Source organism: Eptatretus burgeri, chromosome 3 (assembly GCF_056783735.1).
Source record: "Eptatretus burgeri isolate ZD-2024b chromosome 3, Ebu_testis_v1, whole genome shotgun sequence".
NCBI classification, from domain to species: domain Eukaryota; kingdom Metazoa; phylum Chordata; class Myxini; order Myxiniformes; family Myxinidae; genus Eptatretus; species Eptatretus burgeri.
Genome location: NC_140963.1, coordinates 121,149,014 through 121,165,580, shown reverse-complemented (window position 1 = coordinate 121,165,580; position 16,567 = coordinate 121,149,014). Strand labels below are relative to the sequence as shown.

The 16,567-nt window shown below is 42.7% G+C and overlaps 1 protein-coding gene across 3 annotated transcripts in view; it reads left to right on the top strand.

The window, feature by feature from the left end:
* SIN3A (SIN3 transcription regulator family member A) overlaps window positions 1-16,567 on the top strand; it is an 89,196-nt gene that overhangs the window by 53,279 nt on the left and 19,350 nt on the right. For 2 of the 3 annotated variants that reach the window (XM_085875397.1, XM_085875398.1), the window contains exons 9-15: window positions 3-92; window positions 689-807; window positions 977-1,187; window positions 6,918-7,034; window positions 7,145-7,383; window positions 7,469-7,652; window positions 7,858-8,461. In XM_085875397.1, the coding sequence (XP_085731523.1) occupies window positions 3-92; window positions 689-807; window positions 977-1,187; window positions 6,918-7,034; window positions 7,145-7,383; window positions 7,469-7,652; window positions 7,858-8,461 (1,564 nt within the window). The remainder of the gene's footprint in view (window positions 1-2; window positions 93-688; window positions 808-976; window positions 1,188-6,917; window positions 7,035-7,144; window positions 7,384-7,468; window positions 7,653-7,857; window positions 8,462-16,567) is intronic. The other variant, XM_085875399.1, reaches the window with a different exon arrangement.

Below are 16,567 nucleotides of genomic sequence, written 5' to 3'. Positions count from 1 at the left end.
AGAAAAAGTTGAAGCCAGGTGGATTTAAAGATTCTTCGGGAGCAGATACCAATAAGCAGGGAAATATGGGGGAGTATGCCTTCTTTGAAAAGGTACATCCATTGCAGGCATATGGTCCATCTTTTTGAGAAGTGGGCTTATTGCTCGAGCAATAACAAACTCAAGTAGAACTTTGTAGAATTTATTTTAAATCTGTTTAAAATTAAGAAAACAAAGTAAAATTTTTTGGTCTCTGTATTAATTTATGGTCTCCTTTCATCAAATAATCTCCTGTGTAAATTTATTTATTGTTATTTTTTATTTTTGTTAAACATGATTTAAGCCTCAAAGTGGACACACACACACACACACACACACACACACACACACACACACACACACACACACACACACACACACACACACACACACACACACACACACACACACTTCGACATATCGAGGGACATATGCGACACAATACAAGATTGTTAGAAGAGACAAACACAGCCACTGAGCTTTGGGAAGTGCCGCCATTTCCCGGGGTATTCTGGGTACATGACATTGGCACCTGTTTTCTTAACGCACTCAGTGGGGAATTTTCTTCTCCCCATGGATGCCATCCTCTGGGGAATTTTTCAGTATTTTAAAGTTGTTCTCCTGATGGTGAATAAAGAAAATCTTTACTCTTTGCATGACTTACCACCAGGTACGCAAAGCACTGAAGAGCCATGAGGCATATGAAAACTTCCTGCGCTGCCTCGTGCTGTTCAACCAGGAGGTTGTCTCTCGAGCAGAACTTGTTCAGTTGGTCTGCCCCTTCTTGAGGTACGCTCCTCACACACCTGCCTTTTGTTAATTTCACCATCCTCTCAATGTTTAATGTTTCCTGCTGACAGCATATATTATTGGATCTGCACGTTCGTAGTTTCAGAAGCTGACTATCTTTTTGGGCAGATAATAATTGCCAATTGCTTTCTGCCTTTTGCCAAAGCAGCAAGTTCCCTGAACTCTTCAGCTGGTTCAAGACTTTCATTGGCTACAAAGAATTCTCACACCAAGAAGCACTGCCGAAAGATCGCTCCTCAGAAGGCATTGCCATGGAGATTGACTATGCTTCCTGCAAGCGATTGGGACCAAGCTACCGTGCACTGCCCAAAAGCTACCAGCAACCAAAGTGCTGCGGGCGCACAGCACTTTGCCGTGAGGTCTGTTCTGACGGTATTACCTTATTTAAAAAGCCTGGTGTTGGCTTAACGGTTAAAGTCCTTGGTTTAAGATACAAGGGTCTTGAGTCCAAGCCACTGTCGTCTCATTGAATTAACACCAGGTGTAGTTGACTCAGCCTGTCATCCTTTCAAGATCGGCAAAATGAGTACCAGCTTGCTGGTAGCAGGGTGTGCATTGGTAGCACAACTGTACCCCAAGAAAATGATGCAGCCATAGGCTGGATACAATGAAATAACTTGATGAAAGGGATTCGGAAAATGTGAGAAGCATAAGGTTTGTTCTTTTAAGTGCAAAGTATGTCTCCTTCTTACAAATAGAATGTGTTGGTTGATGTCCATTGCGCAGGTAACAAGACTGGTTGTGAAGTGCATTGGATTTAAAAACAAAACTGATTGCATGACTTGTTCTTCTACAAGGACCAATCAGTGTCCTCAGAATATTGTATCCCAGAACAAGATGCAATACTGCACTGTACTTCAAAAAATGCAAATTAAGTTTTTTTTTTTCAACATCCAAGTAGAATTGATTAATTATTCTCACAAGTTTTTTACATATCAATTATCTGATTATTGTGTATGTGTGTGTATATTTTTATATTTTTATATATATATATATATATATATATATATATATATATATATACATACATATACATACATACATACATACATACATATGGTGCCTGTAGAAAGTCTACACCCCCTTTCAAAATTTTCACCTTTTGTTGCCTTGTAGCCTGGAATTAAATTTCATAAAATCAGACTTTTTCCACCTTTATTTACACATCACAACCCAAAACTTCCAAGTGAAAAACAAATTCTACAAATTTCAGAAAATTGATTTAAAAAAATACAAAACTAGAATATCTTGGTTGGATAAGTGTCTTATTTTGGCAATTTTAAATCAGCCCATGTGTAACCAATCACGTTCAAAATCGCATGCCAAGATAACTGGCCTCCACCTGTGTTAAATTGGAGTGAATCCGATTATTTCAGAATAAAATCAGCTGTTCCTGTAAGTTTCCTCTCCTGGGTAGTACATTTCACAGCAAAGACTCAACCATGAGCACCAACGAGCTTTCAAAAGACCTCCGAGAAAATGTTGTAGAAAGGCACAGATCATGGGATGGTTATAAAAATATTTAAAATGCCTTGAATATCCCTTGGAGCACAGTCGATACAATAATTAAGAACTGGAAGGTGTATGGTACCACCAAGACCCTGCCTGGATCAGGCCACCCTTGTAAACTGGATGACCAAGCAAGGAGGAGACTGATCAGAGAGGCCCCAAAGAGGCCAATGGCAACTTGTAAAGAGCTACATGCCTTTATGGCAAAGACTGGTCACTGTGTGCATGTGACAACAATATCCCAAGTACTCCACAAGTCTCGCCTATATGATAGGGTGCCAAGAACTAAGCCATTGCTCAAATAAGGCCACCTTGAGTCCCATTTGAGGTATGCAAAAAAAACTCCCGAGATTCTGAAGGCATGTGGCAAAAAGTTTTGTGGTCTGACAAAATCAACATAGAACTTTTTGGCCACAAATGCAAAACGTTACATTTGGCACAAACCCAACACAGCACATCACCCAAAGAACACTATCCCTACTGTGAAACATAGTGGTGGCAGCATCATGTTATGGGATGTTTTTCATCAGCAGGGATTGGGGCACTTGTCAGGACAGAAGGGAAAATGGATGGAGCAAAATACAGAAAAATCCTAGAGGAAAACCTGCTGCTACTGCAAGAAAGCTGAAATTGCTACGGAAGGTCATATCACTTTTCAGCATGATGACAACCCAAAGCACACAGCCAAAGCTACACTGGAGTGCCTAAGGAATATACAGATAAATGTTCTTGAGTGGCCTAGTCGGAGCCCCGACTTAAATGCAATTGAAAATCTGTGGCATGACTTGATTGCTATCCATCAATGCCCCCCATGCAACTTGACTGAGCTTGAGCAGTTTTGTCCAGAAAAATGGGCAAATATTGCCCAATCAAGGTGTGCGAATTTGGTAGAGACCTATCCCAACATATTCACAGCTCTAATTGCTATCAAAGGCACTTCCACCAAGTATTAACTCAGGGATTCAACCAGTCGGACATTTATCCAACCAAGATATTCTAGTTTTGTATTTTATATTAATTTTCTGAAATTTGTAGAATTTGTTTTCCACTTGGAAGTTGTGGGTTATGATGTGTATTTATAAAAGTGGAAAAAGTCTGATTTGATGCAATTTAATTCCAGGCTATAAGGCAACAAAAGGTGAAAATTTTGAAAGGGAGTGTAGACTTTCTTTTGGCACTGTAGGGCAGACAGAAAATGAGGCCAAAATGCTTCCTTGGAAGGATTCTTTTCCCAAGAGGTGGGGGTGGGGTAGGGGTTATCACCATGGACTGACCAAGGTTATAGTGAAGCAGGTGACACTGCATTTCGCAGTTTGTAGGTCTGTGTTTTTTACCAACCACAATTAATTAACTGCATATTGTGTATTGAAAAATATAAAAGACTTGCAGTGCCTTCAGAAAATATTCACACCCCTCGACTTTTGTCACATTTTGTTGTTACAGCCTGAATTGAAAATGGTGAAGTGTAGTCGATTGCCATGGTTAAGAACTGGCTGCTTTATGCAGCTTTCTTTTGGCTCGAAGAGCGAGGGAGGGGGGGGGGGTTAAAGAAAAAAGTACGTATATTTATTGAATTGGGATTTGATTTGGAATTTTGCATGCTGGGTACATCATTCCTGAGGTGTGGCTGTGTTGCTGATTCATTGCCCCTCTACCATGAAGGTAAACACAAATGCTCAGACCACCTCGATACAAATCTATCCCTTGCCTGAGATTCTTGCCTTGCAAACCTATCCCACAAAATAAATATGATGTGCTTTTTTCCGATTTCTTATCTATAAAGTCGGTAATGTAGTCTGTTGTTGGCTTAGCGGTTCGGGGGGTGCCTTTGGATCCTAGGGTCCTGAGTTTGAGCTCCGTTGGCAACTAAATTAGGCCAAAAAAAAAAAAATGTTGCATTGGCGTAACCCGCCCGACCCTAAAAATTCCGCCGACCCTACGTTTTTTTTTTTGTTTTTTTGCTATCGAAAAATTTTGCCGACCCTATTTTATTGCTATTTTTGTTGTTTTGCTATCGTTTTCAAGTATCTTGTTGATTGCGATCGCGATCGCAAAAACCCGGAAGTGTTTCGGACAGAACCCGCCGACAAAAAGGGTGGTACTCGAGCCGGGGGAGATTTTGGGAGGGATTTATTAGGAAAAAAAAAAAAAAAGATCCCGACCGACCTACCCTATTTTTCAGTGACCCGTTACGCCAATGCAACATTTTTTTTTTTTTTGGCCTTAACACCAGGGGGTTGACTCAGCCTGTCATCCTTCCGACGTTGGCAAAATGAGCACCATTGTACTGGTAATAGGGGCAATGCATCAGCGGCATAGCTGCGCCCCTAACCAATGATGCAACCAGCAGCCAAAAAGGCAGCACGCGATGGGAAGTCAGTAATTTTGCGATTAAAAGTGAAAATCTTCTTCTTCTTCCTCTTCCTCTTCTTCTTCTTCTTCTTCTTCTTCTTCTTCTTCTACTTCTTCAGATTCGCCGTGATGTCGCATCAGGAAGTCAATAGTCATATCCGTACTGTCTCTGGGTTATATATCGGTACCACCACTGAACTTAAATGGTGATTAATTTTTTTATTTTCCACAAGTATGCCGAGTCGATGCGTCCTTGGTGCTTGTACAGTTATACAAACCGAGATGGTTTCATGCTACACCAATAGCCGAAAGACCCTAAGTTTTCCAGAAATTTAGCAAGGTTTGTCTGAAATACCCAAGTGTGGAGCGGGCCTAGAAGATTTTCGCTTTTGTGCTCAGAACATTTTGCAGAGCAATGTTATGAAACAACAGAGATGGCTAGATATTGTGGTTATCCGCCACCATTGAGAGATTATGCTATCCCCGCGGTTAAGTGGAAGAAACAGCCGTCGCTCGAAACTGTAACACCACCTCTACACAGCTACCAGCACATTTACATTTGAGCGGTGAATCAAACACCTGTTGCCATTGCCCGGCAGTTACTGCAAGAGAACCTAAAAATAATTGTCTTATCAACACAAATGTACCACCATCTATTTATCATGGAGAGAAAATATGTACCTATCATCTACTACTCCGAGAGGATTTGACCAAGGACTCTAAAACATTCAGGGTCCACTCTACCCCCTCCACAGCCCCCCATCAACCACAATCCTCACACTCCCCCCCCTCCACCATTGCCCACAATACTGACCACCATCCCACCCCCCCTTCCACCATCCCCACCCCAATCAACCATCACCCTCACAACACCATCAGTCCATCACACAACCTCCCAGCACCACTCCTCCTCCACTGGGCCGGGGCATCTGACACCTCACGGACATGACGGTGGGACACAGCACGGACACAAATGGCATTCGGGGAAAGAATGAAACGAGACGATCTCGTAACATACAAGACACCGTGTCAACCTGTGACTGGAACAAAGCATTTGTCCACGGTGTCCGAGTGTGCTTGGGCGGTGTTGGCTGTCGGGCAATGATGGGTATTTCTGCTCTCGTAATAGAACCGATTTATCAATTAATACAAAATCCCCCCCTTATAAAGTCAATTGAATGGAAAAACAAAACCTACCAATATGTAGTGAGCATGAGATCAGCATTTTCATCTTCACCAAGTTGGTGACACCAACACTTCCGCCTTCTTCGTCTGAATCACTCGATCAAGGCTTGAAACTACATGGCTCCACAATTCCCCCGAAAGCGTTTCTATGACTGATTTTGTCTCCAATCGTTTCTTCAAAATCCCACTGATCATGATCAACATACTGAGAACCTTCAGAGTTACTAATGACGGTGAATCAGTATTGAAATCTGAGCCCGGAATACACTGTTTCTCTCTGTAAAGCTGCTGTTTGGATGAAGGCTAGTTCATAATTTGATGTCACTGGCAAAATCGAAAATCGACACTATAGCGCTTTTTTTTTTTGATACTTTGTGATTGGCCAGAAAAATTAAAAAAAACATTTCCCTTCAATTCAGATTGTGCTTAATCGTTTTCAGTGGTTTTCAGGAAAAAAAAATGTTGCATTTGGCTTCCCCTCTAAGGCAAGAATTTGTAATTTCCTCGAGTATTAGTATGCAATGGCCTTTGTATGAAATTCACGATGGTATCTTTAACATGCCTTATGTTGGCTTAATGGCTGGGGTGGTGGAATTATTATCCGTGGAGCCTGAGTTCAAATCCCACTCGGCTATTGAATTAATACCAGGTGGGGAATTAATACCATCCTTCAGAGGTCATCAAAATGATTGTTAGCTTGCTGGTATTCTGTCGGAGTGGCGACCCGTCCAGGATTGTGCCCAATAGCCGAGGAGACTGCTTAGGCAGCACTAATACTCTTCACAGAGTGTGGTCCCAATGGATGCATGGATCTTTAACGTCCACCAGTTAATGGTAGCAGATGGGGCACCTCGTGTAACCTTGTCTAGTAAGTTGACACAGACAATTATGGAACTCTCTGCCTCTGAAGAACTTGAGTGACAGTTTTAAAGTCAGGCTGGGAATTGCTCCAAGACAGCATGAGTATGCTACCTCTCAGCTGAGTGATCCTGTCAGCCCATTGTGTTACTTGCATATGAATCCCCTTCATTCCTTCCCCTCAGGTCTTGAATGATACGTGGGTCTCATTTCCTTCTTGGTCTGAGGATTCAACGTTTGTGAGCTCAAAGAAGACTCAGTATGAGGAGCACATTTACCGCTGTGAAGATGAACGTTTTGAGGTCAGACTGGGATGCGATTGATTTGCATCACTTAACAATATACTGATGGATGTGGTAAACGGTAAACTTAGTCTGTCTTATTTGGTATCATCTCGTGTTTCTTTCTCAAGTTGGACTATGTGCTGGAAACGAATCTGGCAACGATCCGTGTGCTGGAAGGCATTCAGCGAAAGATGTCCCGCATGTCTGAAGAGGACAAAAGTCGTTTCCATCTCGACGCCTGCTTGGGGGGCTCCTCAGAGGTTGTCCACCGCAAAGCTGTTCAGCGGCTATATGGTGAAAAAGCCAATGAGATAATTGATGCACTCAAGAAAAACCCAGTGGTGGCGGTGCCTGTTGTACTGAGAAGGTAACTTGTTACAACATTCCATCCTCTTTCCTCGAGCACAGTGAGTCGCAGGGAGTTATTAAAATGTGAGATTGTGTCACTCCAGGTTGAAGAGCAAGGATGAGGAATGGCGTGAGGCACAACGTGGATTCAACAAGACCTGGCGTGAGCAGAATGAGAAATATCATCTAAAGTCACTTGATCATCAGGGCATCAACTTCAAACAGAATGATACCAAGGCTTTGCGTTCCAAAAGCCTTCTCAATGAGATTGAAACAATATTTGATGAGGTAGGTTTACCTGCTGTTGTTATTGGGAAATTCGTTCTTGGGGATGCTTTTTGACATTTGTAAGCGTAACAGCAAGTTTAAAATGAAATCTTTAGGCTTCTATTCACTTTATGAAATACAAATAAAGGTTGGGAAATTGTGGTGACTCATTTGTTTTGGTGATTACTTTCCAAAAATGTCATTGTTCTGTCTGAACCTTTTGCAGCAGCAGGAACAGGTTGTAGAGGGCAATCCTCCCCCACCTGGGCCACATCTTTCTTTTGAATATGAGGACAAGCAAGTATTCGAGGATGCAGCTTCACTCATCATCCATCATGTCAAACGACAGAGCGGCATACAAGCGGAAGACAAGCACAAGATCAAGCAGATTGTCCACCATCTCCTACCAGACCTGTTCTTTGGGCCACGGGGGGAGCTTAGTGATGTTGAGGAAGGCAGTGGAAATGGAGAGGAAGAGGCAGAGGAAATTGAAATGGTTAGTGGTAAAACTAATGGCCCAGCCAACTGTGGTCCAGGCAAGGGGAAGGTTGAAAACAGTCCTACGAAGCACAAGTTGTTGTTCCAGACCACACACGCACAGAAGTTGCAAGGCATGGACCTCGTTTACAACCTTTTCTTCGTGAATAACAATTGGTACATCCTACTCAGGCTTCACCAGATCCTCTGCCAGCGGCTGCTACGTATCTACCAACAGGCTGAGCGACAGATAGAGGAAGAGAGACTGGAACAGGAACGAGATGCGGAGCTGCTGGGAACTGGAAGAGAACGCAAGGACAGCCCAGCATTACGCCTGCGTCTTAAGCAGACAAGTATGTATGTGGGTAAAGGGTAGATCCTCATCTTTATTACTCACGAGCAGGGTACCTGTCACGAACAGTTTCATAGATGTCTCACCTCAAACGAACAATTTTTTTGCAGTGTGTATTCGTAGAAATGGGAATTCAGTGTAAATATTCAGTGAGCAAATATCACAGTGGATGGAACTAGTAACCTTGGCAACCTCATTCCATTCCACCAGCGAAGATTTCCAATCCATGCTTACACCTCTGAAGTACTGCTTGGGAGCGAGGGTGATATTTTGGAAGCTCGGCTGGGAAATGTATTGAGGCACGTTTTTGGCCTATCGCCTGACGGAAGATCACATAAATTCTTTCTTTGCCCATCATCCACCTCTAAAGCACCTATCCCTCTCCACATCGCTTCTTCAACCCCCAACCCCCCCCCTCCCCCACTTTCTGTACTCCCCATATCTTTGCTGTTACCAAATTCCATTCAGCATTTCTCACAGCATTTCATTCTGTGCCTGGTGTTGGCTTAATGGTTAGGGTGGCGGGCTTGGGATCCCAGGGTCCTGAGTTCAAATCCCACTCGGCTGTTGAATTAATACCAGGTGGGGTTGACTCTGCCTGTCATCCTTCCGAGGTCGGCAATATGAGTGCCATCATGCTGGTATACTGTGTCGGAGTGGCAACCCGTCCAGGATTGTGCCCAATAGCCAAGGAGACTGCTTAAGTAGCACCAACGCTCTGCACAGAGTATGGTCCCAATCTCCTCTCCTCTCTGGTAAGTGTAGCATGGTCCGTGTTTCGAGTAGGTTAGATTGCCATGTATCAGGGACCTGTCAGAGTAAGTTGTTTGTTTTACGTTACGTTGAGTTGGCATATGTATTTTATAGGCAGCGTAATATTGCATGCGTAAACACCTCATTTGTGTTCGGGGCCAGGTGAGGACTTCCCATCACAAAAGGGACACACAAGTGTGAAAAGGTTGTCGCGATCTGTCTGGCCAATGCGTGCCAGCCATGGCGCTCAGTGTGCTGTGGAGCCCGGAAGAAGCAATGTGGATTTGTTTTTATTGGGGCTGCCCTGTGGGAAGGGAAAGAAGGGCCTGGAGAGAGATTGGAGGGTAGATCAGGAGGACTCGTGGTGGATAAAGAACAGAGTTTAAGTGGGATCTTTTTGGAAAAGAACAGAGTGCTCTAATCCTGGTGTTGGCCTCACGGTTAAGGTGCCTGGCTTAAGATCCTCGGGTCTTGAGTTCAAGCCACTGTTTACTGTTGAATTAACACCAGGTGGGTTGACTCAACTGTCATCCTTCCGAGGTTGGCAAAATGAGTACCAGCTTCCTGGCAACAGGGAGCATTGCATCAGCGGCAAAGCCGCTCCCCCAGGAAATGATGCAGCCAAGCAGCCACAGACTGCATACAAATAAATAAATAAATTGTGCTCTGTTCGGCTTGCTTTGTCGTTGGTTTACTTCGTCGCTGGCTGTCCTCTTGCTCCTGGCTTCTAGAACAGGCTGCATCATCACCTTCCACACTGCATATCATTGTCAAAGGAAAGTCATCACCTGTAATTTAAATGTTTGAATAAGTGTGATCTGTGGTGCTTCGTGTGGGTGAGGTTTTATTTATTTCTTTGTATGTAAGGTTGCATATCCCCATTGATGTTTGTGTCTTTTTGCATGGTTTGTTCCAAACTGCTCGTCTCATCCACCTCCCCCCCACCCCCATATTCATTAAAATATACCTCTTTAAAAGGTAAGAAAATGTGTTCGAGCCATCTGCCTTCTGTGCGCGTGCCATCAATTTGGGCTTATTTTGGGCGACCTTGGTGAACGTTGAAGTAATAATTGAATGCAATGCAGGAGTCGATAGAAACCGTTTGGCCGTTTCCTGTGACAAAGGATCCCAGTGCTAATGCATACCGTGTTAACGGAGCCTCAGACATGAAAATATGATGTATGCTCAACTTGGGGGCTGAATAAGCTAACAGCATGCTGTTTTTTTTTTTGTTTTGTATTTTTAATTACCCCACGCACATGAAGCGAAAAGTGCGGTTTAGCAAATGGTTCACTTCTGTCTGTCTGTCCTGTCCACAAACTTCAGTTTATGATCGATGAACAACTTAATTTCAATTGAATCTTAAGTTGAAGACCTCAGTGGAAGAAGTATTTAAGTCACATTTTTGGGAAAAGTGAATTGTAATTGGGAACTCCATCTACAGTATGGTAACAATCCATATCAAATAATTTTGCTTCAGTACTTTTTCTGCTCAGGTCTTCAATTGTGAACATGAATCGGAAAACAAACCTGTAGTTTAGCAGTACTTTGGCTCTGAATTCGTCCCAATTGCGCATACGCAGAGAGGAGTGAGATAATGTTTGCCATCTGGCAGTCAAGCACAATTGAAAATCATTCCAAATAGGAAACTTACTGTTTTTAAGGATGTCATAAAGGACACAAACCAGCATGAATAACTAATGCAATGTGATAAACCAGATAGTGTATAAGACGCTGCATCAACAGCGGTAAACGTTCAGAATTTTTTTTTCTATGACGTTCAAGATCTTTATTTTATTTCATTTAAAAAAAAAACGAATGCATTTCAACCCATGTATCCCCATCATAAATGCTACACGTGTTGTTCTTCTCCACTACAATATATGTCTCTTCTTCAGACCAGTTCACGACCTTGGACATGCTGCTTTTATTCACCCAACAATAGATGGAGGCCCTCAATGTCAGACATGAGATCAGGGCTTTCGCTGGACATATCTCATGCTTTTGATGCAGTCTGGCATCCTGCCTTACTCTCCATACTCTCTGCCAATGGCATCCATGGCCAACTCCATACATGGCTTACTGACTTCCTCTACTCTCGCAGCCAGCGTGTAGCACTCAACGGAATCCTTTTACCCCTTCTCCCTTTCAAGGCTGGAGTGCCCCAAGGCAGTGTTCTGGGCCCAGTCCTCTTCCTGATCGTATTCATTAATCTCTCTGACTTTCTGGAAAATCCTCTTTATCTATTGGCTGATGACTCCATCCTCTGCCGAGCCATCCCTCATCTTTCAGACAGGCAGGCTGCAGCCTCTTTCCTCTCTTCATGCCTTAAAAAAAAATCACAAGCTGGTCAAAAACTTGGAATATGTCTTTCGATCCTGACAAATCTCATATTCTCACTGTCTGTCTCTGAAAGGACTGATTGGCAAACCCTCCTATCTACTTTCTTAAGAATCCTTTTGAGGAAGTTCAGTAATCTAAACTCGTAACTCTCATTATCAGCCATTATCTTTCTTGGGCAAAGCACTTTTCAAAATTGACCGCCAAAGACAGCTGCGGATTTGGCATCCTATGTTGTCCAAAGTCCTTCCTTGGCACACCTGAACTTCTATCCACCGACAAGGCCTTTATCTGCAACTTAAAGAAGTACTGTTCTCCCCTCTGGGCTGGCTCTCGTGCCTCACATCTTGCTGAGCTTGACGCCATGGAAAACAAGGCCTTTAATATTATAGGAATCTCCCGCGATGAAGCTGAGTCTATGGGCCTATCACTTCGCTGTCGCACACAGGTCGGTGGTCTTTGTTCTCTCCTGCCTCTTTTCTGGTGGTCGTGCACCCTCTGTGCTCCTTTCTGTGCTTCCCCCCCCCCCCCGCTCCCCAGGTTTCTGCAGGTCTCACATGGTCCACCATCAACCCTGTTTTGGTGAAATTACTGAAATCCAGGATCATGGCTCACATGCACTCATTTTTTTCTCTCTCATTGAGTTTTTTTTCTCTCTCCTGTGGAACCAACTTCTACATCCTCTTCAATCTCATTCTTTCCTCTTTGTTTTCAAGCTAGCTGTTCACCACCATCTCAGGTCATCCCCAATCCAAAACCATGATCTTTGCTACCCTCGTTAACACACCCCACCCCAATCCCACCTCCTTCCAAGTTTCCAGTTTTCCTTCCTGAGAGTTTCCTTCTGTATCCATCTTGTCCACCCCATGCAAGTTAAACTAGATATAGCTTCAGCACCAAATGCGTTGAAAATGTGCCGGACCCCAGGAGGTTAAGCAAAGTTCTATAACCTTCATTTTCAACTGGCATTTGGCATTGTTTTTTTTTATATCCACACTGGCATTTTCAAACACCTATAAATTGGTATTACATGCAGCAGCTGAAAAATTTGGCACAGTTATGAGCATGTGCACATTTTATCTTCCAAATAACGTGGCCATATTTGTTTTTATTTGGTTATGATGAGCTTATTTGAGAAATGGTGCTTTCCTTGGAAAGATTAAACTGCCTTTTATTTTGATACACTTGTCACTGAGATGATTTTTGCCACGAAAATGCATGTCTGTTGATTGTTAAGGCTTTTTTAAAATTCGGGTTCTCAAAGAAAAATCACTCTATGTGAATGTAAGCAACCTTTATAAGTTTGATCAATTGTTTTAGCAATTAAATTTGAGGCTGTAGATTAGTTGAGTTTTTGCTCACCTGGATTTTGATAAATGGCGAAAGGGATCGCACATCTTGCTTATCAGAGTGAGGTTTCATTTCAAAAACAATACTATCCGATTGCACAATTCCTGTTGTGTTATGTTGCAGATCGTGTATTATCGAGTCAAGTACAGGTTTCTTCAAGGCAAACATTTATTCCTTATGATATGTTGTGTGCCTATCCTATTACAGACAATAATCATACATAGGTGTCTGCAAAACTGCTTTTTTGTACCATTGGTGGCCAACCTAAATCCTGGTAGCATATGGCATAGTATTGTGACTTGCGTCGGGTTTCTCTGCGGGACTTGCGTCGAGTTTCTACAACTTAAGGCCCAGTCACACCTTGACGTTTTAGCCAACGTATGCCGATTTTTGAAATTTTTTTCTAAAACGCTGGCACACGTTGAATACGTTATGGGTAAGTTTTGATAACATTGAGAGCATGCTGAAAAACACTGCCATACGTCGTTGTACGCTGGCTTTAAACGTTGTACTTTTCGGTTGTCCTCAAATTTTTGCATGCTTGAAATTTCACGACGTATGCCGGCGTATGACTCACACGTTCTGCTACGCTGGCCACAAGTTGTATGCACGGTCTGCGATCGTTGACAGACGTCAACACATGCTACTTGTAAGTAAATCATAAGTTGAGACACGCCGAGGTAATGTTTAGCGGACCCGAAACTTATTTCTAACCTATGATTAACGTGTTGTTGGCACGTTACGCGATCGTTGCCACACGTCGACAGACGTTACTTTTAAGTTACTCATCGGCTGAAATACGTCGGTATAATGGATCGTCCTTGCGTCAGCGTCCACGGCCACGGCCAGGACACTTATTTGCAGCATTCTTCAAACTTTTCTTCGGCATGACGAGGATGTTCACACTTCGATGTCTCGCTTGGCTATGATTCCAATTGTCCATCGGCAGCGTCTATTTAAAATAGTCGAGTTTGAGCGTTTTAACACGTTCAGAAGAAACGCTTCAAATTTCCAAACCCCAGCGTCAAAAAACAAAGGCGAGTGACAGCAATTGAAATCGTTCATTGTAAACAATGAAAATAGTTGAGTGGTACCGTTTAAAAGTCGTTGAGTGTAAAAAAAAAATCCAATTGTTGAGCGCAAGCGTCTACTTTCAATAGTGAAGTTTGAGCGATTTCGCACGTTCAATAGAAACGATTAAAATTTCCGAGCGCCAGCGTCAAAAAACAAAGGCGAGTGACAGCAATTTAAATCGTTCATTGTAAACAATGAAAATATCTGAGTGGTACCGTTTAAAAGTCGTTGAGTGTAAAAAAAATCCAATTGTTGAGCTCAAGCGTCTACTTTCAATAGTGGAGATGCAGCCATTTAAATCGTTGAGTGGCAGCCCATGAATAGCAAACCCCACGTCACCGGCAAAGATAAACTGCCGCACGATATGGATAAGTTAGGCTATCGTTGGGCATAGTTTGTGAACGCCGGCTACACGATAATTATTCGTTGGTATACCGTATCTATAAGTTAACGAAGAGCTCTATGCACATTATTAGTTCATTGTGCATTTGTCCAACCCGTTATGAAGAGACCTAAATCGTAAAAACAAGCCATCGCTCATTGTTGAAAAAGCCCCATAAAAAATTAGCCGCGAAGAACTTCGAACAATGGTGCAAAGATGTCTCCTACCCGTGGACACGCGGACGCAAGGAGGATCCATCATAACCCACACCCTCCCCCTCACACTCACCTACTACTGCCAACATGAACAAACTACTACTAATACTAATACTGATACTGTTACTGCTGACATGGACATCGACTCAAAAAGGACTCGAAAACACTGTTGGGTTCCCCTTTCATGAACACCATTTTTATATACCAATTCCCAAAATCGCTGGGAACACGTCTTTATATGGCAGTTGTAAGTTAGAAACACGTTCATTTATTTTTTTTGTCGACTGGAAGACTTCATTGAAATACGTCTCGTCAATGTGTGTTGGGACTACATAAAGAATTGGTTCAAAGCAAGTCAAACATAAGTTAGAAATAAGTTTCGCGTAAAAAAGACATTACCGCGATGTGTTTCGACTTATAAGTAACCTTTGTGGATGTGTGTAAACGTCCACATATCGTGTGTACAACTTATCCCCATCGCATGCGGAACGTGTGTCATACGCCGAGTACGTCGTAAAATTTTGAACATGTTTAAAATTTCTTGACATACTCTACTTACTACGACGTATGATAGCATACTTTAGCGTTCTACTCACATATACCAAACTTACTCATACCGTATTTGACGTGCCCCAACGTTTTAGACACATTTTTCTTAGGTCGGCATACGCTGGCAAGATCGCCAAGGTGTGACTGCGATGTTGACACTTCCATTTCTACGGCAGTTATGATTCGAATCGTTGTGCGTCAGCCTTTTAATAGGCTACGTCACGACATCGTTGGCGATGCGTGCAACGCGCTATGCCTAAGTTAGACTATCGTTGGGCATCGGTTGTATAGGCCGACAACAGGTTCAGCATTCGTTAGTATAAGTTATCTATAACACAACAAAACGTTGTGTGTCCATTACTAATGCGTTATACATAAGACCAAGTCGCTATGAATACGTCCGAATCTTTAAAAAAAAAACATCAAAAGTTCAACGTAAGCAAGCGTTTTACATAAATTTTAATACGTTGCCATCGCTGGCGAAAACGTCAAGGTGTGACTGGGCCTTTACAAATGCAGACAACCTCACAATGCAATCGACGAAAACAAATCATGTTTGCCTGTATTAAATTTCACCCTTTTAGTCGGTGAAGTGCATTTAAATATCTATATTTTTTCTTTTTCATCTTTCATTGTTAAGGTATATTCCTTTAACAGGTAGTGCAATGTTAAGCCCCCAGTCCTGTCCCTTTGGTCAAATCTTCATGGTAATTTGGTTAAGTGTGGCTGTGCATATTCTGAGCCCATGAATATGTGATTTTCGATTGGCAGCTCTGACCAACGTGTTATTCACCTAACAAGTGCAGAATGAATGTTTGCACATTGCAGCAAATATGTAACACATCTCAGGGAAAGTTGCACTCTTTCTGTAAATATTTGGCCATCCCATCCAACCTGCTTTTTATCAGTCAGAGTAGAAGCCTGGTGTTGGCTTAGTGGTTCGGGTGGCGGCTTGAGATCCTAGGGTCCTGAGTTCAAGACCCATTGGGCCGCTGAATTAATACACCAGGAGGTTGACTCAGCCTGTCATCCTTCCGAGGTCGGCAAAATGAGTACCGGTGCACTGGTAAGGGGGACATTGCATCAGCGGTATAGCTGCGTCCCAACCAATGATGCAACCAGCCGCCACAGGCTGCACTCGATAGAGAGATCCGTCAGAGTATTGTTTTGCTCCTCCAAAGGTCATCGTAACTCGTAACTATTCTCAATATATCCTCGTAACTCGGAGGAATTTAACTTCCTAATGCAACATTGTTTCTATTCCATCTCAGATTGCTCGCACATTTAAAAGCATCGGTGTTTTGTTGGCTTTTAAAAAATTTTGTTCTGATAGATATAATAGTCAATGATTCGGTTCTTATCGAGGGACAATGTGCTTTGTCTGACACTTTGTACAACCATCCTACAGAGGGGTTTCTTCCATTGTAACCAATTCTCCTGAAAA